General features: G+C 40.2%; 1 protein-coding gene across 4 annotated transcripts in view; it reads right to left on the bottom strand.

Annotated features, from left to right (window-relative positions):
* TPK1 (thiamin pyrophosphokinase 1) overlaps positions 1 to 26,124 on the bottom strand; it is a 308,752-nt gene that overhangs the window by 126,056 nt on the left and 156,572 nt on the right. For 3 of the 4 annotated variants that reach the window (XM_064443814.1, XM_064443816.1, XM_064443818.1), the window contains one exon: positions 824 to 919. The exons of the other annotated variant lie outside the window; for it this stretch is intronic. In XM_064443814.1, coding sequence (XP_064299884.1) covers positions 824 to 919 — 96 coding nt within the window. The remainder of the gene's footprint in view (positions 1 to 823; positions 920 to 26,124) is intronic. 4 annotated transcript variants of the gene reach the window in all.

The raw sequence follows: 26,124 nt of genomic DNA, 5'->3' as shown, positions 1-26,124 counted from the left end.
TCTCCTTATGTGCTGTTGTTTTCATTTTCTTACATGAGTCTTGCCCTCACTTTTGGTAAGAGGATGCAGCAGCTGTTTCCTCTCAATTCCTTTCACCTGTAGGTACAGAGCAGAGGAGAGAGCTCAGCCCTTACGAATGACTGCTCCGTGGGGAGGAAAGGGCAGCAATCCCAAGAGCACTACTGACTCATCATGTTGGAAATTCCTAAGGAATTTTAACTTCACATCTCAGGTACATGAAACAAGCGGGCCTCTGAAACCAAACTGTGGAATGGGAGTTGCCTCCTTTGCCTTTCCAATGAAATGAGCAGCTGACAACTCCATATGGCTCCTTTTAAGTTTAGTGCACTGCTTGCTCTGTGAAGGTTGCCTTTGATTCCCAGGGAACCTTTTGCAGAAGGAGGTATTGCTTACCATATGTGATGTTGGAAGGATAAGATTCCCCCTCCTATCTCATCTTTGGAAGGGGAGGGGAAGGAGACAGACCATCAAGACTCAGTGTGCCAAGACTTGAAAATATATTTACATGCTGAAGTGGGACTCTCGCTTTGAACACCAGCCGCAACGGCTATTCTACACTTTAGGTGGTTCATTAACAGAAATCAATACAAGCTGCCTTTTAAGAAAGCCATTGCTTGCTCGTTGGCACACTGTCATTCCTTTTAGCAGAAGCATCAATGCTTACAAGGTATGCAGTAAATGATGGCAAAATCACAGAATGGCATATTATTTCATTTCAGTGCAAACTTAGAACATAAACCTAAATACATTGAGGGAAAGAGTAATTACTAAGAACCAGAGACAAAAGACGTGTTGCCTTTACCTGGAGGCCCTTCTTCTCTATCTTTTTCTGGAGTATCTGAAGGCATTTGGTGAAATCTGTGAGGTCCTGATCCATGGTCTCAATTAACTCACATCCCTAGCGAAGAAGCAGCAAAACAGGGAGAAAAAAAAAGTCAGTCATCTTTCAATTTTAAGAACTAATGCTGTCTTTGGTGAAATTAACTGTAGTCAACAGCTCTTAAAGTCTCTGCATGGAGATGCAGAATTAAGTAAAAGACTATTACCCCTACAGAGCTCAAAGACCGTAGGTCCCAGCTGAACAAATAATAATGAAACAGCGGTTTGATAGGCATAGGAGTAGATATTCAAAACCCATCAAGTACATTTGTGAGTTTGGATAAGCATGTTCTACAATGCTTTGTTGGATAGACAGATCTGGTGCAAGGAGCCCTGGGTGATCAGTAACTTCCAGGATCAGGTTCCAGGAAAATGACTGTCCTCTCTGGTGCTATAGTTACTACATTTCTGCTACAGATATATTCAAATGTGTATAAATATAAGCATACAAAAGTGTTCAAGCTTCCTGGAACCAGTGCAGTTGTACTAGTTAATTTGCAGTGATACAACAAAATTTCCTTGCAGTAGGGTAATATGGTCAAGGTCATGTTGAAGTGGAGAAGAGCAGCAGTTCGGATTTCTTAACTGAGAGACAAAGCAATTCCTAAGCCTCTGATAAAAAAGCTGAGTAAGGAAAAGTAGAGTATATCTACCACATAAAGTCACTATTCAAAGAGGTTTCAAGGACACAAAATACCCAATACAGCATCGTAAATTAAAATAAGAACCATATACACTGGATTTAGAGGTTCCCTCTCCTACCACTTCAAGGTCCCCTTAAAAGCCTCGTAGTTTTGTCTTTATCTGACAGATTTTATGCTTCTGCTATACACAATAACAACTGATAAGAGAAAAGCATTCAGACTACAGAATTTTTGTATGTGTGCCTGTGTGTATAGAGTACATTATTTTGTTACATCAGAAAACAACCCAAAGTGTTAAAGCTGCCTCTACCTTAGTGGTAAAAATAAAAGTGCTGAACACAAAATTTCCCAGATCAGTGCATGGATGGAGTTTAGTGGATCGCATGCAACAAAATAATAGGTCTCCAATAGGGAGACACACTATCCCTGAAATGCTTCCCTGCACAGCCAGAATAAATAACCCAAACAAAACTGTCATGCAGTAGGGGATTTGGATGAAGTGGAAGAGATAAGGGAGGAGATAACTGCATGCTTTTTATCACACCTCTTCTTCTCCCTCCTCAAAAACTTCTGAAAGGAAGCCTGGTCAAAAGCGGTAGCCTTTCTGATATCCAATATTGCTCTAAATACCTTTTCAAGTAGTAATAACAGGCGTGCTGAGGTGAAGCATCATGTAGCTGCAACAGCATATGTAATCAAAGACCTCCCTTGCAAAAGTGATGCTGCTCCCACCACGAAGAGGCTAGGGAAAATGCAGCTGGAACCTGGACTCAGTACTAAGCATCAAACAATTTGAAGAGCTGCCATGTCTCCACTCTTTACCAAGCAAGGCCAAAACATAAATTGGCAGGGGGAGAAGGGACACAAGCCATCTGGAGACTGCAATGAACATGTGAGTTGTGCAACACCAGCCAGAGACACCAAGGGAGCCCAGGAAAGGTATAGGGATGTTCAGGTCCACCCAGAAAGCTCGCAATTGGATCTGAAATGAAAAGATGTCTCATACACTAAGAACGGGGTGCTCTCAGTCTTGTTATCAGCATTGACAGTGGCAAGAGAGACCAAGCTGTGAGAACCTGTGAAAAGACAGAACCTCCCCAGTCTTTCACAGTCAGCATCTGAACAGCACAAGAATGTGACAGATGAAAACTAAATCAACGGCAGGGACAGCTACCGCTGAGCATAGGAGACGAGACAGAACCTGAGTTACCAGCTCTTAAATTAGCAGTAGAGAAGGAAGGTCTTATCTTTTGCCAGGGCCATTCCTTGGCTTCACGGCACTCAGAGAAGTGGCTTACAGGTACCAATTTATAAATAAAAGATTTAACCCCCATTCTCCCACAGCAGTCTGAAATACTCCTTCCTGCAGTCACTAACAAGCCTGATCTCCTCCTTGGACAGTCAGGTTTTGGCAGCTACAGGTAGGCTGCAATTTGCTTTCCACCCAGGGGAGACCAATTGCCTGTTTTTTTTTAAGTGATGATAGTGATGATCGACAACAGTTTAAATGATTTTATTGTTTATTATTTTACGCTTTCGACTGTTAAAAGCATTTCACCTGAGGTTAGTTCTTGCCTAGCTTTTTAGGATGTTCTTTGATAAGAAAAATATTTCAGAGCAAGATAACGTCAGCATGGTGGCTGGAGAGCACCGCTGCTCCAGAAAAAAACCATGATGCACCACACATAGGTATCCTATGTTCAGCCCTGCTACTCTCTCTTGCACATATTCACAATAAAAGGCCTCAAGAAGTGCAATCTAAATGTGTAAACAGGATGTCAAATGCACAATCCATTAAAGGCAGGTTACTGTACCTGGGATATTGATACCAAGAGGGTACTGTGGCAGCAGTAACTAAAAATGAAACCTGTCTTAACAGTGGTATCCTGAAACTGTTTACTCACTGTCTGTACCTTTGACGCTTCACACAAGTACTGCCGTAGATCATACTGAAAAATGTTGACAGAGTGCCACCATTAAAGCCACCACTTCCTTCAAATTAAAACTGTGATTTCTCATTTCCCTTCCACATCAAGCAGATAACCAGTTCTGGAATTGGCAGATTTTAGATCTGCTCCTTTTGCCACTATGGCAAAGGGACTGGCATGGTCACAGTGTACTGGGGAAGACGACAGGCAGCAGCACTCCCATCTTCCTGCATCCTCTTTTCAGCCTCACTGGAATTAATGTCTGTGCAGTTCATGTTCACTGATGGTAAGAGAGTTTTAGATAAGTATGTTGCTCCTGACATATCAAATCCAATATTTTACACCACAGCATTGGATGACAATTCAAATGCAGTTCTTGTCAACCTTCACTGTGTTATTCCCAAATGACAAAAATCTTCAAGACAGAGCTTTCCGATGCAGCCAGGGTTTAATGAAAGGACAGTATAACAATTGCAAGATAGGCAATAATGCTTGTAGTTTTATAGATACCTGCTCAACTTAATAACATTAACCTTTGGTAAGAAAGTTAAAAAGCCAAACAAATTTAACATTAGGAAAGGTTAGAAAAATCAATACCACACAGCAGGAAAGAAAACAATAGATTGCATCTGATGACAATATAACTTTGCTGAATGATAGGATGAGGCACACAGAATTACACTTTAGCTGTTCTGCCTTGTAATAGCAGTTATGGGAGGCACATTGCTAAAGGAGGAGGAGTGTGCCAGACACACATAATAGGATTATTGAACCCTATATTTCAGACAGACACTGAAACCAGACAGGCACTGAAATGTCAGTCAGAGCATCTCAGCATTTCTCCCATTTTTAGAAATATTATGCATCACAGCATGTTGTGTTTGAAGAAAGCAGCGTGTAGGTGTTCATTCCCCCATGTCCTTATCAATCTCTTATTAAAAGAAAGTCATGTTTGTTCTTTCTCTATCTTTCTTAGCATGAGACTATCATTAGGACAGAATACACAGAATATCCTAATTTGTACTCTGTCTCCAAGACCCTCCTATGGCAAGCCATTGGATTCTATCTTTTAAAGCATGTGTCTGACTGCGCTCACTGAGTGCACCAGTGACGTCGAGTGTTCAATCTTTTAACAATTCCTGTTGCACTGAGGGTCAGTTTCAAGGTATCAATCTCAGCACAGATGTATTTATGTATAGTGTTAATGGCAGAAACAGTAAAACCATATATCCTCAAGTTAAAAGAGAAGAAGGGAACACAGCTTATAGAGCCTATCAAAACTACAGCACAGACAAATAAAGTTTAAGGAACCGATAGAAATGAAATGGTATTTCTAAACACTCTCCTTCCCCTAGGTCTCACCTGCTCAAACAATAATGCACCCAGTCAATCCCAATACCTCACAAACTGAGTAAGAGCTATAGATTCACAGAACTATTTCAATTGGAAGGGACTTTTCAAAGTCATCTGTTCCAACCTCTCATTAGATTTGCTCAGGCTGCTCAAGGCCTTTTCCAGTCTAGGTTGAGCACCTCCCAGGATGGAGACTCCATAACTCCTTTGGGCAACCTCTTCCAGTGCTTGACCCCTCTTGTGGTGAAATTTTCTTTCCCAGTGTCAAATTGGGATCTCCTGTATTGCAAACTGTGGTTGTTGCTTCTTTTCCTACCCCTACTTATCTTAAAGAATAGCCTGGTTCTGTCTCCTTTCTGCCCTCCCATTAGGAAGTTAAGGACAGCAGTATGATCTCGCATTCAGCTTTTCTTCTGGAGGTGGAACAAACCAGTTTCCCTCAGCCTTTTTCTCACACATCATGTGCTCTAGGCTTCCCTAACATACATTTCTCTTACTTGTGCTATATCAGCATGCAATATTTCCACCTCAGAGAGCCTGAAGACATCACTTATCAACAAGGAGGTAGAGGATTCCTAGTTCTCTCTTCTTTTTAATGTAAATTTCTGGCCCCAGGGAATTTCAGTCATTTTGCCCCTCTAGTATCCTCTTCTACTTTTGCCCACTTGGAGAATAACCCCAAACCTCCACATTCTTCATATACTAGCTGCAGTCACCTGAATGTTTTGAAGCCCCCAACATTTTCATACCCAAATATGAATCTGTGTTCGACCCAATGCACTTGATACTGAAAAATTAACTGTAGTAAAAAGCAAACATGGATCCAAACAAAGTGCTGATCTAGAGCAGGCATCGATGAACAGAAAGGGACCATGGCATCTGACTGCAGGTCTCGGACCAGGCCTAGCAAAGAAGATAAACATGTGGATGTATAATCAAACAAGTTTAACATATGACAGACATTATGTTCTACCATCTTGCCTATAATAGGAGGGTGGTGTTGTGAGACCAGAGCATTCAATCAGTATTAGAAAGAAAATAAACTAGTTTGGGAAACATTTCTTGCAGAAATGGGAGTCATGCAGATAATGGTCATCTTTATTGTTGGCCCAGTGTTTCAAGGCTGATCCAAAACAACAATCCCAGAATGGAAACAAGGCCTAGCATGGGAAAAAGAGAGCAGGCTAGAATGTCACGAGGTTTCTGAAAACATTTAAAGAGACAGGAATGGAGAAAGACAGAAGAAGAACATCTAGTTTGAGCTACTGATAGGCATAAAAGCTGCATAGATTTCCTACAGGCCGTAAGTCATTGGAGACTGAGGTAGTAAGATGGCAACAAAACCACAGAGCTGGTTTATCTCTATGAAGTACAAACTAGCAGGAAATCAGTGAATTGAATCCTTTTGCATTTTGGGAGTAGGATGCAAGTATGGAAGGTAAAGCAGTTAAGTTCACTGATTTCTTTTGGGAGTTTCAAATACTGTTGAACAAGTATTGAACAGCTTCTATTTTGATCAGCTTAATTGTAAGAATTACCTTTTGAATTCTGCAGTATGGAACAAAACAAATACATGTAATTAGTGAAAATTATTTTGGATATTTAAATAGTCAAAATACATAATTAAGTGAAATGCATTTTCTTTCAGTTTTTGGACTCAGATTTGGCTGGCTGCTTGGCATCGGCGCAAAGCTAATGCTGTACAGATTGCTTGGCCCTTGGTTCTGGGGTGGATGATGTTTTGACTCATTCAATTGCACATTAAGCGGCATTGCCATTCAGATTAACTGGAAGAATTTATTAATCATGTTGAAGCATATGCACTGGGAGCCAAATAGCTGAAATCCACACTCAAGTGAAAGCCCCATTACTGAAAACCAAACCAAGAATGTTCGGTTTTGACCATTACTTCTAGCCTTATATAACACCACTTGATTTATTAAAAAAGTACTATCTGACAGCATGAAACAAAACCAGTAAATATATGTAAACATATGCACATTTCCACAAACCAAAAGGTACATCAACTTGTCAAATTTGACAAGTGTTTAAAAAAAAAAAAGAAAGACCCCTGTAGTTGAAACTTTTGACTGCAACAGCTGCAGCCTCTCCTCCCTTTCCCTATTTCTATTTTGATACGGTCTTTTTCAAAGTAAATAAAATGTTTCCCGATTTTGTTTTTAATGAGGCAGCATGTGGCTTCTGGCTTTTTTTTATACCATACGTATGACATTGAGATAGCAGCAATGAAAGAGTTCTTCTGCATTAATTAGGCTGCCCCCTTCAAAAGAAAAGTCTATTGTTCATTAAATCATGGCAATTACTTAAAATGAACAAAATATGAGCCTGTTTAGTTGGTATTTGACCAATACCAAAGAAAGCCAACATGCCTTCTTCACAGAAAGCCGAAGGTCTCTAAATCTAAGACACCAAACCCAAGCAAAAAAACCTCACAAATTTAAAAAAACCAACCAACCAACCAACCAACCAACCAACCAACCAACCAACCAACCAACCAACCAACACCAAACAGCACAGTTAACATTCCATTTGCTGGATAAATTCCCAGTATTTATCTGTACTGGAGCAAATTCTTCTGATTTATTAAGTTCAGTGAATGAAAGCAAACTTCTTAAATACTCACCCACAGGTCAAAAAGTGCAATAAAATATACATAATTGCAACACCTTTATCAGAAGACCGCTAATGTCTCTTAAAACTTTTAAATAACCAAGCAGAAAGGTAAGAGTGTTGCATGAGAAAACTGAAGTAGAAAGGTCTGTCAGGAGCTGCAGTCTCATTTATACAACGTATATCTCTCCATACCCATTTTCTGGCATTTAAAAAGTAGACCTACATTTGTACATCCCTGTGCAACTGAGACACATTATTTCTCCAATCTGGTGATTAAAACTGAGCACAGCACAGCAGTGACAGCCACCTGCTATTTTTGGATCTTCTCTGAAATTTCCCTTATGTGCCCTTCCATGTCTGAAAAACAAAGGTTCAGAGAAAGGAGTTTAACTGATGTCAGGCTCCCTCTGTATTCAATACTGTGATAAGGTTTTGTCTACCAAGCTGATTAGTATCCTTTGGATCCTAACCTATTGATAGGACTGATGATGGTACCTTGCTTTTCTTGGAAAGTAACTTGGAAACAGGAATTGCCACTCTATCTGTGTCCATTTAAGTATGAAGATATGAGGTAGCCCGTGTAAGGGAAATCAGAGTGCTGGAATAGCACCAGTCTCTGACAGAAGGGAAGCACATGCCACTGATGGCAGCCAGCATGAGCCACTACCCAGTCGTGTCAATGAGTTTTTTCTGTAGACTTGGATGCACTTTGAAGCAATGCTAAGAACTGCATCATTTCTAAAATGCTGTAACCACACTTGAACACATATTAAAACTAACACTATCTTTGGCACTCGCACCAATGACAATGCAAATAAAGAATCAAGCACTCTCCTGAAATAAAACAGGAGACAGAAAAGCTGCCCCAATGACAAATCCTATGCCCCACAAAGCTGAAGAAATAGGGTATGCAGTATTCCTTGCAATTGAACTGTCTGAGGTAGCTTTTATGAGGTGGGAGGGAGTGAGAGAGGCTATCTGCATTTCAAATCCCATAACACTTTATGCACAGTAACAAAACAAGGCTTTGTTTTGGTTCTTGTGGCTGTTTTTTTTGTTTTTGTTTTTAATTAAAAGGGCTTCAGGTTAACAACTTTTGCTTTTTATCATGTAGGATGACAGACCCTCTAAAGAGCTAAAGTTAATAAGCAGACACTGCATTTGAATCAACTTCAGTTTTCAGACTGATTGCCAATTCTCAAGACTCATCTCAAGATAAAAAAAAAACCCACAGAGAAAACAGCAAGGCTTGTACTGGGGTGCTTTCAAGGATTTGGGTTGGCAAATTTTAGCCATCCTAAACACTATGCCAGCAACCTATAGACCCAAGAGCACTGTGACTGTGAAAAAAGCACAGATAATAGCAAAAGAGATGTTAACCCGGATGGCATATAATTCCCTACAAGGCATTTCTAATAATTAAGCTTATTTAAATATATATGACCAATAGAGCTACTCTCACTTTGGCATTCAGACAGGCTTCATGCGAGAGAATTCTTGTTCCTTAGCTAGTATCTATCAGTATGTCCTTACTTTCAGAGATATGTAATTGATCTGAAAAGAATTTGGATTGTGACAGTGGAGCTGCATCTCAGATATCAATCACTGGACAGAACTAATTGAGACCAGGCCCCAAATGTGTGCCACGCACACAAAAAAAGGTACTTTCTTACACAACTCTGTCTACATATACAAGATGAGCACAAAGGGATCAGAAGATTTTAATCACCTAAAGAGAGCAAATTGAAAAGAGATATATCCTCCAATTGTGGATAAAACTCCAAAATTTGTGCTATCAATACAGTTCAGTAGCTCATTTTTCTCTTTAGTATTGGAGTATTAATGAAAAGAGCAAGATTAGTCCCAAGACTGATCCTTCAGGAAAGTCACTGATTACTTCCCACTGCTTGTTAGTTTTCTTATGAACAGCTGGCTGCCTTTAATTGGTATATTAAGTTCTAACTTGGCTAGGTATGTGACTAGATAATACTCTTTTTTTTTCCCCTTGTTATTGTTGTCTCTCACAGTTTCTAAAACCTCTCAGCCTCAGCGTAAGAGCTGTATGTCACAAGAAATAGAAGAAACTTTCTGTAGGGGGAGTTTATTCCTTGTCCCCATTGTTTCAGGATCACTTCATATAGATCAAAAGGAGAATGCTTGACTATACATATCCTTAGCTCAACTCTGGTCAGCTTCAGTGTTCAACATTGCCTGGCCCCTCTTCTTCCTCCTTCAGTTTTGCAACCTTCTTTCCAGTCATACTTCTCCTTCTCTATGAAGGGAATGGCTAATTTAAATTTATGGATGTCTCCTATGTTTTCTCCAGGCAGATCATCTGGGACAGGCAGGTTATATAACATTTCCAGTATGTGCTCGTGCCTGAGAAAGGCAGCAGGTTTACATCGCTGAGAACTGGGTATCTCCCAGCACTGCTACACCAGGTCTACATCCTGCTTATATATTTACAGGATACCAGAAACAGTAATGCAGAGTGAAGTTAATATTTGTTGTTAACCATACATGCTCCATGTTAACTACAGGCAGAAAATTAACACATAAAAGAGATGTTGTTCTTGGGGAAGTAATTGGAGGAAAGTTCTTATCCCATACTTCCGCAGATTCTCATGTGAGAACTACCAATGTTGTAAAGGGTGCCTAAGTCAAAGGGCACGTTGCTATTTATTTATCTTTAGTGTTGTGTACTGAACTGAACTTTATGGGTCCAAGAATTGTAAAGACTGAATAGATTTTGCAAATGCCTAATCTTCATGTAGACCAATGGAAACAGGTTTCCCAAATTCAAAATAAAATAAAATTAAATTCTTCAAGAGATATTGCAAAGCTAACTTCAATGAAAATAAATAATAACAACAACAACCACCACCACCTAGCTTTACAGTCCTTTTCCATCAAAGATCACCAAAATATCTGGGAGCAATGAACACAAGTAATTGACATGCTGACACTTTGACAGACATAAGGGAAAAGCTCAGGAAAATTAAACCACTGCCCAGCAAAGCAGTTCTGACTTCATCACTAGCAAGTATTCCACTGAGTACAAACACATTTCCAAATGAAATTCATTATATTTGCTATATTTCTGCATAACTGAGGTAGATTCTTGAATAATAGAAGGTCACACATCATATTCATAGAGTTGCTGCATTTTTGATTTTGGAGGGTTTCAACTACCCTGAATTGAAATGTAAGGTTGATGAACAAACATTGAGTCTTTAGGTCTGAGAGCACTTGATTACTTAGTAAGCTGGAAACAGTTTTATCTTCCAGGTACACCTCAAGGCATGCTTTTTCAATAGGCAGAGGTTGCAGGTTTAGAAACAGAGAACACCTTGCAATTGGGTTGTACATCCTTCTCCTCATTTTTCTTTTCTGCATGATGTATAAACAACTGCTCAGGGGAGTGTTCAAATAGATACCAAAATATCCATTACTGTGCTGAAAATATTTCCATTGCACATGTGAAATACTTCAAGCTTTGAACAGGTGACAAACATGACATCAAGCAAAATAAATAACGTGTAGCCCCAGCTAACAGCAATGACTCTGCAAGTAATACAGAGTTTTTCAGTAAGAGATTTTGCATTGGTATACACTAGGTCTCTCCTGGTAGGATATTCCTTTGCTTTATATAGTGACAGTGATTTCTGAAGTCTACCAGTGTTACTTCTAGCTCTCCTTACAGACAGCTCTGGTTCCTGGCAAACGCAAGCTAACAAAACGTAATAGATATAGACATTACGAAAGGCACTTGCTACACAGTCATCATCTTGTTCTGACAGGGTCTGTTCAGAAACCACTCCACTAACCATCCTGTGAGCTGTGATCAGTCACAGTCACTGGATAGGCTGTATTTTAAGGGATATATGCCCATCTCCAGAAAGCAAGGGGTCCCAGTCTGAGATCTCTTAATGCTGTAGGTGTATGCTTTAAGTGAATTACCCTGAACAGACATCTACGTAAAAGATCAGATCCCACAATCTTCCCTAACACGACTGAGAGCAGAATTTGGCCTCGTGCATCTGTTGTTGACAAAGGGCAATGGAACAGTCAGGGCACATTCATAATTCAAAACGCAAGCCACAGCCATTTGTGCAAAGAGCTGTAACTGGTTTGCAGGAACAGAATGCAGCAAAAAAGCAGAGTTACATATTGCACTACAATACAAAATAAAAGTGTCAAAAGGAGCTGGGTGCACACACGAGGGCAGACTGGCCTAACAGACTATCTGGAACACGCAAGGATGCAAGACAAGCTGTTTCCTTGCCTGCTGCCTAGACAGAGCATAAGGCTCAGGAACATCCTGCTGTGCTTTGAGCTTCCCATCAGCTATACAGGCTAACATGATTGCTGTGTGAACCTGACCTAACATTCATTGATACCAATACTCAGGACAGTAAGACATAATATAAAATTTCCATAATGCCCTATTCTAACACATAATCACACATGGGAGCTTCTACTTTTCTGCTTTCCTTCGTTCTACCCATCCTCTATTTTAAAATACTGCTTTTAGAAAGAGAAAAAGATATCAAGACCTGTTCGTACATTTTTATCAGAGATCTAAAAAAAGCTTAGAACTTCAAAAATCTGTGAGAAGAGGCATGGCTATATGTGCACATTTTGAAGGGGCAATTTTAATTTTTTTTTAGCTCATACAAGTTTTCCACGCCTATTGATTATTTTGACTGAACCTTGCCTGAGCTGTAAGTCGGAAGCAGATCCATGTGGAGATAGCAAGATATACAGATACATACTCCCCCAAATTCTCAAGTTTTCAGAATATTCACCTCTTTCCAGCTGAGGTTTGCAGGCAATGGTTATGTCTCTACTACGGCCAATGCTGTGACTGCAAACTGAGGTGGACCTAACCAAGCTTTAGTGGGCAACAACGCTCAGCCTACGCTCTACTCTGATGGGTTTTACAGTCTAAACAGAACTAAATACTGCCACTGCTCCTGGGAGGCTGACTAGCTAGTTCAGAGCTAGGTAGGTTTTCCCAACAACCGAGTTCACAGCTAGGCAGGTTATGTCTGCACTGAGCAGGCACAGAGCAGCCGTATCAGCAAATCAATGCCAGACCTTACTCTACTACAGAAAAGCCTCTCCCTACAAAGCATTTTCAAGCAATGATGAACATTAGTGACTGCTCTTTGACCCATTCTGTTAAAGATTTGTCCGACATTTCTGAAGGTATGAGGACAACTGCAAAGGCGACACTTTCTCAATGTTTTCCAGGGCTGGATTTGCTGTAAGAAGGCAATTAATACACTAATTGGATGTAAAACATGGAGATTAAACTAACCTTTTCAGTCATCCTGTCTATCTTTTGAAAGAGAAAGTTTTTCTCCAGTACATTCAAGTGTTGTGTTCAGTTTAATTAAAAGATTTTTTCAAAGCTCAGAGGTTTTGCTTCTTTCCAGCAGAAGACTATACCACACCACAACTGATCCCGCTAGGTGTTTCTCCTGATATTTACCAAAGTCTTTTGTTCAGCCGTATCCCCCCTTGCACATAGGCATTACATAAGTATATCTCCCCAGTCCATGCGATGCCCAGTTACATTCTCTCTCTTTCCTAATCCCTCCTTCAAACTCATGTTTCAAAATCCCTGGCACCCAGACAGAAAACATAAAGGTAAAGCAATACCTGTGGTATATACAAAGCAGGCTTTCTCTACTGACAGGAGACATTAGAGCGGCTCTCCTTTTTGCAGGAACTCACTGTGCTTTTCCTTACATAATGGGATGTCAGTCCTGTGCCTGAATTGAACCACAAAAATTATTTGTGTTGAGAGGCTTCGCTTTTCAAGCTGCAGATCATGTTCTAAAAGTCAGCAGATTCCAGTACATTCAGACACTTAACAGTTTTCCCTTAAACAAGCGAAAACTCCCCCTACACCTTTCATTCCACATCTGCCTCATTACTAGTTGTCCACCCATGGCATCTGGAGACAATGACGTACTTTTACTATTCATTGCACATTAGCCATCTCTTTGCCAGTCTTTAGTTTTATTATCTACATCCAAAAGAATCAGAAGGAAGGTGCCTTGCAATCAGGGCACCGAGACAACGTTCATCAACTAACAGTTCAGCCACTGATGCTGCCACGGGAATGATGCGTGATCTGGGCAAGCCATCAGTGCACTGCCCCACAGTCATGTTCAGGCACTAAAGGGTTCCTGGCTTCTGTGGGTGTTAGGCTTTGATTTTGGCCTCTCTCCATCTCAGTCCTGCAAGCGTACAATAAATAAATACCTCTAGCACGCAGTGTGAAACAGAAGAGTACAGAAACATTCTTCATCCCCATTTTAGCCGTCATAGAAGCTTTTGCTTCTTTTGGAAATTCAAAAACTAAGCACTCTAGAATTACATGCTGCGTCAAGTAAAAATAAAAATACCACAACAGAGGAAGTATGCGACTCACTTATTTTTTCATTTGAATGAATCACATTGGAGGCCTAGAGTGGAAATGGTTTTGTAGCAGATTTAAAGCAAAAGCTGTTTTCCAATCAAATTCTTAACTGTGAGGGTGGTGATGCACTGGAACAGGTCGCCCAGGGAAGCTGTGGATGGCCAGTCCCTGGAAGTGTTTAAGGCCTGGTTGGACGGGGCTTTGAGCAACCTGGTCTAGAGGAAGTTTTCTCTGCCCATGCAGGGGGCTTGGAAATACATGATCTTTAAGGTCCCTTCCAACCCAAACCTTTCTACAATTCTATGATTGTATTGCAAGTGAAAGATGATCATTATTTAGTACTTTCTTCATGTAAACTTGAAGAACCACTATTACACCTCTAGAAATTTTATGCAAAGTCAGAACGTTTATTCCTTAGATACTTTAACTCTTTCCAACTTTTTTCTCCATGTAAAGCAAATGAAATTAAAAACTGCAGCTTTCAATCAGGTAGTTTATTGAATGTTGTCATGGTTTAACCCCAGCCAGCAACCAAGCACTACACAGCCGCTCGCTCACTCCCCCGCAGTGGGAGCGGGGAGAGAATCAGAAGAGTAAAAGTGAGAAAACTCCTGGGTTGAGATAAAGACAGTTTAATAGGTAATGGAAAAGCCACGCATGCAAGCAAAGCAAAACAAGGAATTCATTCACTACTTCCCATCAGCAGGCAAGCATTGAAAAATCTCCAGGAAAGCAGGGCTCCATCAAACATAACGGTTGCTTGGGAAGACAAATGCCGTCACTATAAATGTCCCCCCTTTCCTTCTTCTTCCCCCAGCTTTATATGCTGAGCATGATGTTACATGGTATGAAATAAGGGGTTGATACTGTCCTGGTTTCAGCTGGGATAGAGTTAATTTTCCTCCTAGTACCTAGCATGGGGCTCTGTTTTGGATTTGTGCTGAAAACAGTGTTGATAATGCAGAGAAGTTTTAGCTGTTGCTAAGCAGTACTTACACTAGTCAGGGATTTTTTCAGCTCCCCATGCTTTGCCAGGTGCACAAGAAGCTGGAAGGGGACACAGCCAGGACAGATGACCCCAGCTGACCAAAGGGATATTCCACACCACAACATATAAAACTGGGGGAACATTTGGGGTGATGGTGTTTGTCTTCTCAAGTAACCGTTACGCATGATGGAGCCCTGCTTTCCTGGAGATGGCTGAACACCTGCCTGCCCATGGGAACCAGTGAATGAATTCGTTGTTTTGCTTTGCTTGTATGCGTGGCTTTTGCTTTACCTATTAAACTGTCTTTATCTCAACCCACAAGTTTTCTCACTTTTACTCTTCTGATTCTCTCTCCTCTCCCACTGAGGGGGGAGTGAGGGAGTGGCTGTTTGGTGCTTGGTTGCTGGCTGAGGCTAAACCACGACAAATGTGACACTAAAATTGGTACCTGAATGCAATCTAGTGGAATGTAAAATACATTGTTTTTAATGGATTCACTGGGAAAAAACCTAGAACCACTGTGATCAATTAATTCAAATTATTTTTAAGCAAGTAGAAGATTTTGTTAGACTGTTAGAATGGAAGTAGAAGAGAACTGCCACAGAGTCAGGTAAGAATATACCATTAAGGAAAAACTTTCTGTTCATTTTGCGAAAGAACATAACACGTCTCTTCTGACAGTAGGAGCATTTTCCTTCATTCCTAGCAAGCTCAGCCAATATTTTGCCAATACGAACTTCAAACAGTGTTACAGCACCAGACGTTTTAATCGATGACTTATTTGTTCCAAATAATATGGTGGAGAGTGAACATAGCTCATTTTAAAAGGAGCTAAGATTATCCTGTGCAAGAAAAAATAGTGTCTCTCATTCAAGAAGAATTAGTAGGTCACTGTAAATAACATCTGCACACTTACTGTAAATCATTTTGGTGACAGAAGGTACTGCCATGCAGTCTGATCAACATTACCAATGAAGCACAGCCAATTATTTTGATATGTTTGTATGACAGATTGCTGTTATTATTCAACATTAGGATGTTTGATGTAGTTGCATAGGACTGCCACCCCCTAAAATTGTTTTACACTCAGAAAAGCATCTCTGCAAAAATTAAATTGAGGTGAGAAACCGGGATGAGAGTCTCTAACTTGCATCATGTGAAGTTCAACTTCAAGCCACATCTTCTCTTAACTTCTAGCAATCTGTAACCCATCTTGAAATCTATACAAATTATCGTATGCCATATTCAGCAACTTCCATCACCACCAGTGTGTGCAACCAGAACTCAACCAACATCTATACTTTGCATGACGCAACATTGAACCAAGCTTCCTCCTCCTGATGAACTGGAGTAACTAAGAGCAAGATCTCCCTTTACTTCACAGAAGTATGCCATTTTCTCCAAGTTTCTTGAGCTGACAAAGCACAGTTGCTTTATCTGCAGATTGCTGCATAGGGGCCACAATAATTCTGGTCACATTCTGTCGCTGCTGTTAGGCCAACACTGGTGTAATGTGCAGAGCTTCTAGTCTGGGGGACAGAAGACTTCCACAATCCTTGAAAGACCCCCTCCCTAGGCTTGAGGGCCAAACAACTATACTTCAAGGGATTCAGCTGTTTCTTTCTGAAAACATGGAAGATTAGAAAAAAAAAATATATAAAAATATATATATATATATAAAAAAAAAAAACAACTTTGGGCAGCAATAAGCAGACAACAGAAGACATTGCTGCACAGACTGTCCTAGGGCTGGCAAAGCAGACAACGTACCTGTGAAAGTGTGAAGGCAGTAAGAGAATCCCAAACTCTACATGGTATCTCATATGCTTTGAGTAAATAATGAATTATTGCCCTCAGATAATTATTTTTACATAACCCATTCATCTCAGTGGGAGTACTGCAAGCATTGCCAACCCTTCCCGATCACTCTGTTGCGAACAGCCCATCTCTGAGAAGGCTGATAGGCTGCCTGCTTCTCTTATTCAATTTTCTTTCCTTCAAAAGCAGCGCAACTAATAGCTATTTACTACTGAACCCGCGTATCATCCTGAAAATCTCCAAGTGCCTCAAACAGAAGTTAATGATCTGAGAAGATATTCCTGCTGCACCACCCAGCTCTCACTTTTTCCTCTTCCATTCCAAATGTTCAATTATTTCATTTCCCAAGTTTCAACTCACTAACTGCTTTCCTAGATTTTTAGCTCAGAACCAGAAATAAAGACAGTATAAAATGCAAATTGTGAGGAAAGTAGCAAGACACTGCTCCCAGCAGTGGCCTTTCCCTATTCACTAGTGATCCATTCCTGTTCTTCATAACTTTGTTTCTCTGCCCAAACTTTTTTGTCAAAAAGCTGCTTCAGACAGCTGTGCTTCATCCACTGTGTCAGCACCTCAGCCCTCCAGCCAAGCCATGGCAAAGGCCAGCCCCTTTGTAGGACAACCACATCCCAAGGCAAAACACGCCACCACTACAATGAAAGCCATTCTCTGCCCTGACTTGCAGCAGAATGTGGTCCCTCCAGCTACCTTTCCGAGTTCCTCACATTGGCCCCTCCTGGCCTGACAAGCAGCCAGGGTAACTGGGGTTCCCATCACCAGCTTGTTCTGTCACCAACAGCAGGGGAGCCACTTATCCTAGTCAGCTCTGAAACGAGCCCACGTTTTTAACACTTCGAAGACATCTCCAACCTCTAGCTTGACATTATCAGGAGAAACTTCTGGATGGAGTAGACTGAGCCACATGCTGATTAGTACAATACTGCACCTGCACATCACAGTACAAGGAGGGGGAAATGGAAGAACACATACAGACAAGTATACCTTACCTAACCCCTGGTGATCGTCTTTGCTCAGTTTTTCCTAGTGACTGTGAAAGGAGATGAATGCGTGAATCGATTCTCAAGAACTACTGAATCAATCAAAAGTCTACAACCTGCAGAAACAATACAGGGAAGGCAAGGGTCCTTGGCCAGTTTTTTAAAGCCTCTGACAAGGCATCTTGCATTGGAGGGAAAACAGAGCCTTTACCTAAATGGGGGGCATAGGTCCCCTCTGGAATTGCTCTTTTCAAAACAGAGTGGGGGACAGGGGGAGACAGGGAAGAAAACCAACATAAACATATGGGACTCACAGGTACTGTGACACCACAAATGATAGTAAAAATATCATATATTTGCCTTCTAGATTAAGTGCAGGGATGCATAATGGGATCAATAAAGCAAAAGGGACAAGGGAAACAAAGCATTCAGAAATGCATGGGCATCGACCAATGAGTTAATAAACTGGCCTAGCAATGTTGGACAAAGTTTCCTTGCAAGGCATCCCTGATAAACCGAAATTGCTAGTGATAATCTGTAGTATCCCATTTACTGTAACTGTGCATTATCCCTAAACTAATATCACCCCTTCATATGTTTTTGATTTATTTTGGGCCATCCTTCTTCTGTACAGAGATGCAAAATAGCACTGACAGGATTAAATCAAGCACCTGCTTTTAAATAAGCTATTACTACAATACTAGGGAGGCAGGGGGTTGGGGAGAATAAACACTGTCAGGAGAATAAACATTTGATTGTCCCACAACAGTAGCTTTTCTTGCTCAGTAGTATGCTTAGAGAGATGGCTTTTTAGCTGAAAAATGAATCACAGCAGACTTTATTACTTCCCATACTACTGAATGATAAAGACGACTAGTGGAATAATTACATTATGCTAGAATTACACATAGTAACCAATTGTCAAGGGCCTGGAAATGCTCTGGAAGTACCTTGAATTCTAAACGTTCTGCATGTTTCTCAGAGAGTTGTTAAGAGCTTTCCTGTATTGATGATTCCCAGCCTATGACCTATAAGTACATGATAAGTGAAACCCAAGTGCACAAGCAATGCTCCCTCCATGCCAGCTCTGTGCAGACGTGTTGCAGATGCATTTGCATCATGTTCTCAGGCTCAGAAGCGCTGCAGGTGATGCTGCTGACACACTCAGGCCAATCAGCATAAAGACATACCAGGGGACATCTAATCATGTCGGCCTCAAAGTTGGAAACAAAGCTGGTGCTGGCTGGGAAGAGGCAGAGAAAGGAGAAAAGGCAAGGAATGTTACTAGTGACTTTGAGGGAATTTAGCCAGGAGCACTAAGCTTAACAGCCTGCAGTACAATCAGAAACCAGAGATCTCAGACAGGTAGGTCCTGGAACCAGCAGGGCAAAGGAACATTATATTTGATTGGGCAGAAATAAAAAAAAAATAAAATCAAGATTTCTTTCATTGTCTCTCTTATCCTCCCTATGACTTTATAACCATGCTCTGTCTTAGTTGAGGTAAATGCATTCCCTCTCTTTGCACTGTATTTCCACAGCACCTGGCAAAAGGGTAACATAAATAATAAATAGCAATAAAGTATCAGTCTCAACTACAGGTTTGTAACCCACTCCGTAACCACAAACTGGACATTTGACGTGGAAGCTGCTTGATATAGAAGGACACAAGAGAGACCAGATAAAAATCTGCATCTGTCTACAGCAAAGGTGCATCTCCACTTAATTTCAAGTACAATCCTTTCAGGACAGTCATACAGACTAATCAGATTATCGTATCTGTAGACTGTCCTGTATGATGGATTTTCTGAATTTCTTACCTAAAATTTGCATGAAACATGGTGGCTGGTTTGTCTGGAGGTCAAACAGGAGACTTGATCTGAAAATTTTGTTTGCACTTTTTGTACTTCAAAGGCAGAAAGGTTTGAAGTTCCACTGAAAGGCACACATTCACTGTAGTAGTCGCTCACCTGGATTAGTAAATTTAGTTAAGTGAAAAGTGAACTTCAGCTCTGCAACTATGAAGACTCTTATTTTCCATGAAAAATAGTGTTACACCTTACAATGCACATATCAGCAGTTACAAAAATGCAGGTCAATTAATTAAAAAATGCATACACTTTAACATTGTTAGTTTATCAGATATTTAAAAAACAATGCCTAAGATCTGAATCTATGAATCAGATTTATGTTGATGGGAAAAATTAGGACATATGCTTTTGCTCTGTTAATTCTAGCTTTTGCTGTGTTCTTTAGAAAACACCAAGAGGTCTATCAGATTTGGGAGAAAAAAAATCCTCGAACGGTATTTGTGGCAACAGTCACCTTAATTTTCCAATACTGAAAAAGGAATGTTGGTATCAACCTTGAAATTAGGCCCATTCTCATCCTACACTGTTTAAAAATATTTAATCCATCAATTGTCAAATTAATGAATGAAGTCATTAAAATGAAATACACACTCTCTGCACAACAGATGCAAATCACACCAGTTCATATTAAACTGACTATTAAAAACATGCAGAAGAAAAATAACCCAATGATTGTAAAATCCAGTTTTGCTTCTAGACTAGTTATTATTGCAGATTAAACAGGTTTAAAATGCAAACAAACAGAAAAATCACCTGTACTGTTTATTTTTAATGATTTGAATTACAACTTGAAAACCATATGCCTGGATTCTGTTCATTAAGAGTCAAGATGGTTTCACCAAGGTCACAGAAGCATCTAAACTGATGATCCAAAAAAGAAAACAAAAAACTGTCTTCTAAAAGAAATGTTCTTTCTCAGTAGGTTGTCACGATCAGCTCAACCCAGAAAACAGTTTTGTTGTTATTCTTAAATGAAATTACACACTTACCCTCCCAGACATCTCTGTCTAAACATACTTTTAGTCAGACTATTAATTTTATACAACTTTTTATTTTTCTAGAAAACAGTGAATGATGCCTCTCAATTCACATGATCAGCTTTTGGCTTTTTTCTTAAATCAAGCCACATTCAGATGGAAATTGCAATCAAATTAAAATGCACACAACCACCATTTCACATTTTTAAAAGCAATGAAAGATTTTCATTAAAATCTAGGACAGGTAGGATTGCCCTGTCTCATCAAATTCAATCCAGTGCTGCCACAGGAAACATGTCATGGAATACTTCTCATAAACTATCTAGCATCCATTTTAAAATCACTCAGGCTTCTTCTTCCCAACTACAATCTCCTGGAGGCTCATTCCTCCAAAGGATAACAGCACACTTCTAATTTGCAGCTTGATTTTATCTGAAAGGATCTTAAAACAATATTATTTTTTATCTTCTCCAACCCTGGTGTTTAGCCCCTTTATATATTTACTTTACTTTAATTTCATTAGGCTGAACAAGACAAGCCCTTTTAGCCTTTTCTCATAAAACAGGCTGTTGAACCCCTGCTCATTTTAGCAGGCATTTTTGAGCCTGCTTCAGGCTCAGGTTCATGTTTTTTGGAGATGGGTTATCAGAGTAGTGCACAGTGTTCCAGGGGTGGCATCAAAACCTTCTACAGTGGCAATAAAAGAGATCCTACTGCTGGCTGCGAATCCTTCCTTCATCAGGGAATCATCTTTGCTCCTGCTGCTGCCAGATTGCGAAGGGAGTACACACATCTCCAGTGTCATTAAAACTATATCTTTGCACATGCAATTGTGAGCCTGAGCTGTGATATTTGGAAATTGAGACTCCTGACCCTGCTTTTATGTCCAAACTAGGATGTTAATCAGAGGGTTAGCAGGCTTGTCGGCCAGTGTGTGGCTGTCATCTTCTGATAACAACAGAGATTTCCACTTCCATGAGCTCCTTCCCATTACCCAGCTTGCTTTTCCACAACTTCTTCTCCATCCTCTTTCCCAAAAACTTAAGACACGTATCTTTTTTTGGCCAAGAAGTGTAGTAAGATGCTGATCTTCAATAACCATGCTGTCCTCATGGCTCAGTTTGACCACTTCATCTTCTTGCATTTTCTAGGTAACTGAAGTAGCCTTTAGTACATGTGCAGCTCACAGAAGTGAGCTCTAACTCACTTGCACATTTTGACCTTTAAAACAGCATTTTTGCTGATTGCCCCTTTCTTCACCCTGCCCTCCTCCTCTCACACACTTCACACTGACTCTTATTTTCCTTTCTGAGTTCACATGGTTATATTTGAAGTCTTTCTTGTCTGTCTTTCACCTTTTGTTTACAAACCACTTCCAGGCAGAAGTTCCTTTAAAACAGAAGTGGTGGATATCTGCTTTCTCTTCACTTAGTGCATAAACTCCTATACAGATGGCCTTCTGTTCTCAATTTCTTGAGGCTTTCCCCTTTTGAAAAACAATTACATAAGATTTATAAAAAAACTCCAAAACTAAAGTAGAGCACAGACCTCACAGACTTTCTGTTCATCTCCACAGTTCACAAGTCTACTTTTGATCACTCTGCTCAAAGCCATTTTTGGCTCCCAAATCTACTGGAAGATGTTTTACTGTCTACCAAAACAACACTGAAAAGACTACGACTTCTCACTTGTTCAGAGACTGTATGCTGAAAAATTATCTGCCATCCAGCAGTCAGCTACACCTGGTTTTTACCATTTAAACAGCATTTTTCCCCTCATGCCTAAAAACATGAGCACAAATCAGCTGGCTTTGCTTGTAGTTCATCATGAACATACAAAGTTATTTCACATTAACCTTTATTTTTCATTCCTACTCTTCCTGATCAGTGCATGCATTGTAATATTTCTATTCAATCCTTGCCTGCCACTTCACCATATTTCCAGTAAAGCTGTAAAAAATCTATTTGCATACCAATAACATTGTTTTAGTTCTTCTGTTTTGCTGCCAAGATTCTTGTACATTAGTCAACCGAGTATTTCAGTTAATCCTTGCTGACCTTATCCAATTTTCTAGCTGGGTTACATATCTTGTCCAACTACTGCTCCAATCCACATTAAATAGTACTACCCTCCATTCCAACTCTACCCACCAATTGTGTCTTTATCCTGTACTAAATAAAGCAATCTTATATGCTACAGAGACATAAATAAACTTATCTAAGCACATTTTGCATTTAAAAGTGAACTGATTTACTGGACACATGTGGTTGAACTCAGTAGCTAGAGATAATATTGATCGTTTCTCAACACCAAGCCCTTCTGCATTTTATGACTAGTACTTCTCATCATCTCATACCTCACTTTTATTCATATGTGGAAAGAGAAAATAAACCATTCTACTTTTTTCAAACCTGAGCATTGAACTGAAGTCTAATTACTACAATAAAATAATAATAATAATTTAAAGAATCTCTGACTCTACAGCAGACACCTAGCAAAAGATTCTTTAGCTTACTCTATCTCCAAATGCTCAGCTAGTAATGTGGCCAGTTCTGTCTGTTTCCCTTACACTGACCTTAAACAGCAGTTCATATTTTAAAAAACTTATTTACTTTGAATTATTTTAAACTAAACTGAGGAATTTGTTAACAAAAAGTGCCACATTTTTCATTTTAACTAGGTCTACTTTTCAAGAGAAATGTATTAATTTAGTGAAATACAAACCCTGTGTTTTTATCTTTCAAATCAGTGTTGTTTGTTTTAAATTTGTGATAGTAATATAAAGGTAGCTGCTAAATATTTATTCACCACTGAAGGGTACAGAGAGGACACTATATGTTTCTCCAGCAGATACTCACAGAAGGGCCTGACAAGCAGACTTCAAAAGCTGTATTATGTGCCAACACAGCAACTGGAAGAGACCTCCTGTCTCATCACACTTGCTGCCTGCAGTCCTAGGTAACTACATCCTTCCACTGAATCATCAAAGATGGGGTCCCTGCACTCAGGCACGTAAGTGGGGTTGAAATGACTGTGACCACGTAGCCTCATCAATATCACTTTCAAGGACAGGTGGCCACTCAGAAAGCATGTCTGTGTACTGTACAACTCCTTATTACACAAACTCATTTAATGAATGCATTTTTGAAGATGCGATTTCAAAGCCTGGCTCTCCCAGCATGTTTTAATTCAGATTTTTGGGTCCAGCTGTAATGCTCTTACTTCGTTCATAACTCGGACAAAACTCCCAGCAAGAAATGCTTAGGTGCAATCATTTTAAACTAGTGAATCATTGGAAGTGGGGAAGGAAAAAAAAAGATAGGAGAGCAGGATGGCCTGTGGTGGGAAGAAATAAATGATCTATTGACAGATAACAGGATAGGAAGGCATTGTCCCTTATGTAACCTTCTGTGCAACTTTTTTTAAAGTTAATTTAACCAAAGGAAAGACAGTATAAACACTCATAGGATAATTTAGGGACAGTTCATCTTTACAGAATTTTCTGGTATTTATCAAACTATATCAGATTTACCCTAACCCTTCAAAGCATCGTAAGTTTGCCACAAAAATACATCACATAGGTGATAAATAGTGCTCCCTAAGGAACCTTAAACTTTTTATACTATTTCTTTCCTGAATCTAACCACTCATTGTACATTGGTGCCTCTCTCCTGTTCCACCACTATTCTTCTGCCACAGGGAATTCTAAGCATCTATTATCTGTCAACCCATACCTACATTTTTCACACTATATAGAACTAAGTTCAAGAAGAACTTGTCAAAAATGTCCAATGCAATTATTCTCTTTCCCATATCACTTTATTTCTCTACCTATGCATCTACTTGCAATTCAGGTCTGCAAGGCATTTAGGCACAGCAGTGACACAAAAAAAACACTATACAGGCTGTCCTGTATTCCGTACTGGAGGGCACGATCACAGGAGAACCACTGACTTTCACTCTAAATGCCGTGTAATCTCTGTTTCCTCTAATAAGATGTCCCTGTTCAAAATCCTGAAAGTCTCACCATTTGTCATAGTCTTAAGTAAGCTGAAAAGTTTGCAAAGTCATTGGTTACTTCCCTTTATTAACTCTAAGAGATGAACTGAGCTATTATCACGGTTTTTGGGCTTCTCTCAACAGACAGTTGCCTCAGGGAGGATCCATCCTGAACATCCTGTCGCAATCAGCAGAACTGCCATCGCTTTGGATGGGAACAGCACTTCACACCAGGACACCAGCCGGCCGCGCCTCCTGCAGACCCGCTGCACGGCATCATGCTTTCTTCGGAACCCTGGTGCCAAGGACTCCAATCAACGCTTTATCACAGACTCCAGTCAATTGGAACAAACCAGTTATTTTTGACGAAAAAGTGTTCAAAAAGACTTTCCAGTGAAGCAAGTAGGGTGCTCTTCTATAGAAAGGGAGCAAAGCAGAAAGAAACTGAGTCTGGCCACAGCCGGCTATTTGCATTGCTGAGGGCACATTCATTGAGACTAAAGGAAAATCTATAGAAATGGTAAAATTGGAGGGGAGGGCTGTCTCCCGTGACTGGACTCTTTCTAACTCTTTACAGACCATGGGAACAGCTCTGTGGCAGCTGCTTGCTACCCATCAGCCCAGGGCTGCAAACCACAACCAGGGCAGTACACTGAGGGTGGCACAAAGACTGCAGCATGTAGAGCATTTTAAAATCAGTAATGAAAGGCAGGATATGCGCTCGAATCCGTAACTGCCTGTGGTGAGGTGGAGTTGGCTTGTCCAAACACTCAACAAATTACAAAAAAAAAATTTGAAAAATTCTCCACCCCCCTCTCCAAGATCAAGCCAAACATATTTTAACTACAACCACTGGACCATATGTGAGTTGATTCCATCGTTGTTGCCAAAAACAATCCCTTGCAACACCCTGCCTCTCAGACCAAACTACGCTTGCTCAAGGTCTGGTGGGTGCAGAGCTCTTCTGGAACAGTAATGGAACTTTTAACATGGAAAAACACTTCAAGGAGTTTCAGACCCCATCCACCCTCCCTCCTGTTTTGTCCTACCTGTGGGAGAATAAAATGGGAGTTCAACTCTGATATTCCCATTTTCCTCTGAGCACACACCTCACTTCCAGTCTGGGATGAGCTCAAGATACTGAGAACATAAGCTTATCAAAAATTACTCTAGAGACCTTCCCCCACATTTAGCTGCGTAAGCAACTGCCGATGCCAGATCAAAAATGCACCTCTGCAGGTACATTAGGTTTTGATGAGTATATTTATTTGCTCCAAAACCCTGTAATAAATACAGGATACAGAGCACATTATGATACCTGAACATGCTCAGCTACTGTCCCTATTAAAATTTCCACTAGGAAATTTATCTTGAAGTCCCAAGAAATACACCCATGTTTGATATGAAGACAGAACAGACACAGTCCCCCTCCCGTGAGCGCTATTACCCCATCGAATTGTCTAGGCAAAGGCTGACATTTTATCTCCCAGAAGTATTTTTGAGGCAGAATCCAAATAAGTCACCAGTGGATGCAGGGAAAGGGGATAGGACCACAAAGACCATTACAAGGCATTATTCCTTC

Source organism: Phalacrocorax carbo, chromosome 2, assembly GCF_963921805.1.
Source record: "Phalacrocorax carbo chromosome 2, bPhaCar2.1, whole genome shotgun sequence".
NCBI classification, from domain to species: domain Eukaryota; kingdom Metazoa; phylum Chordata; class Aves; order Suliformes; family Phalacrocoracidae; genus Phalacrocorax; species Phalacrocorax carbo.
The sequence above is the reverse complement of the archived record's forward strand: the minus strand, read 5'-3'. Positions and strand labels throughout refer to the sequence as shown.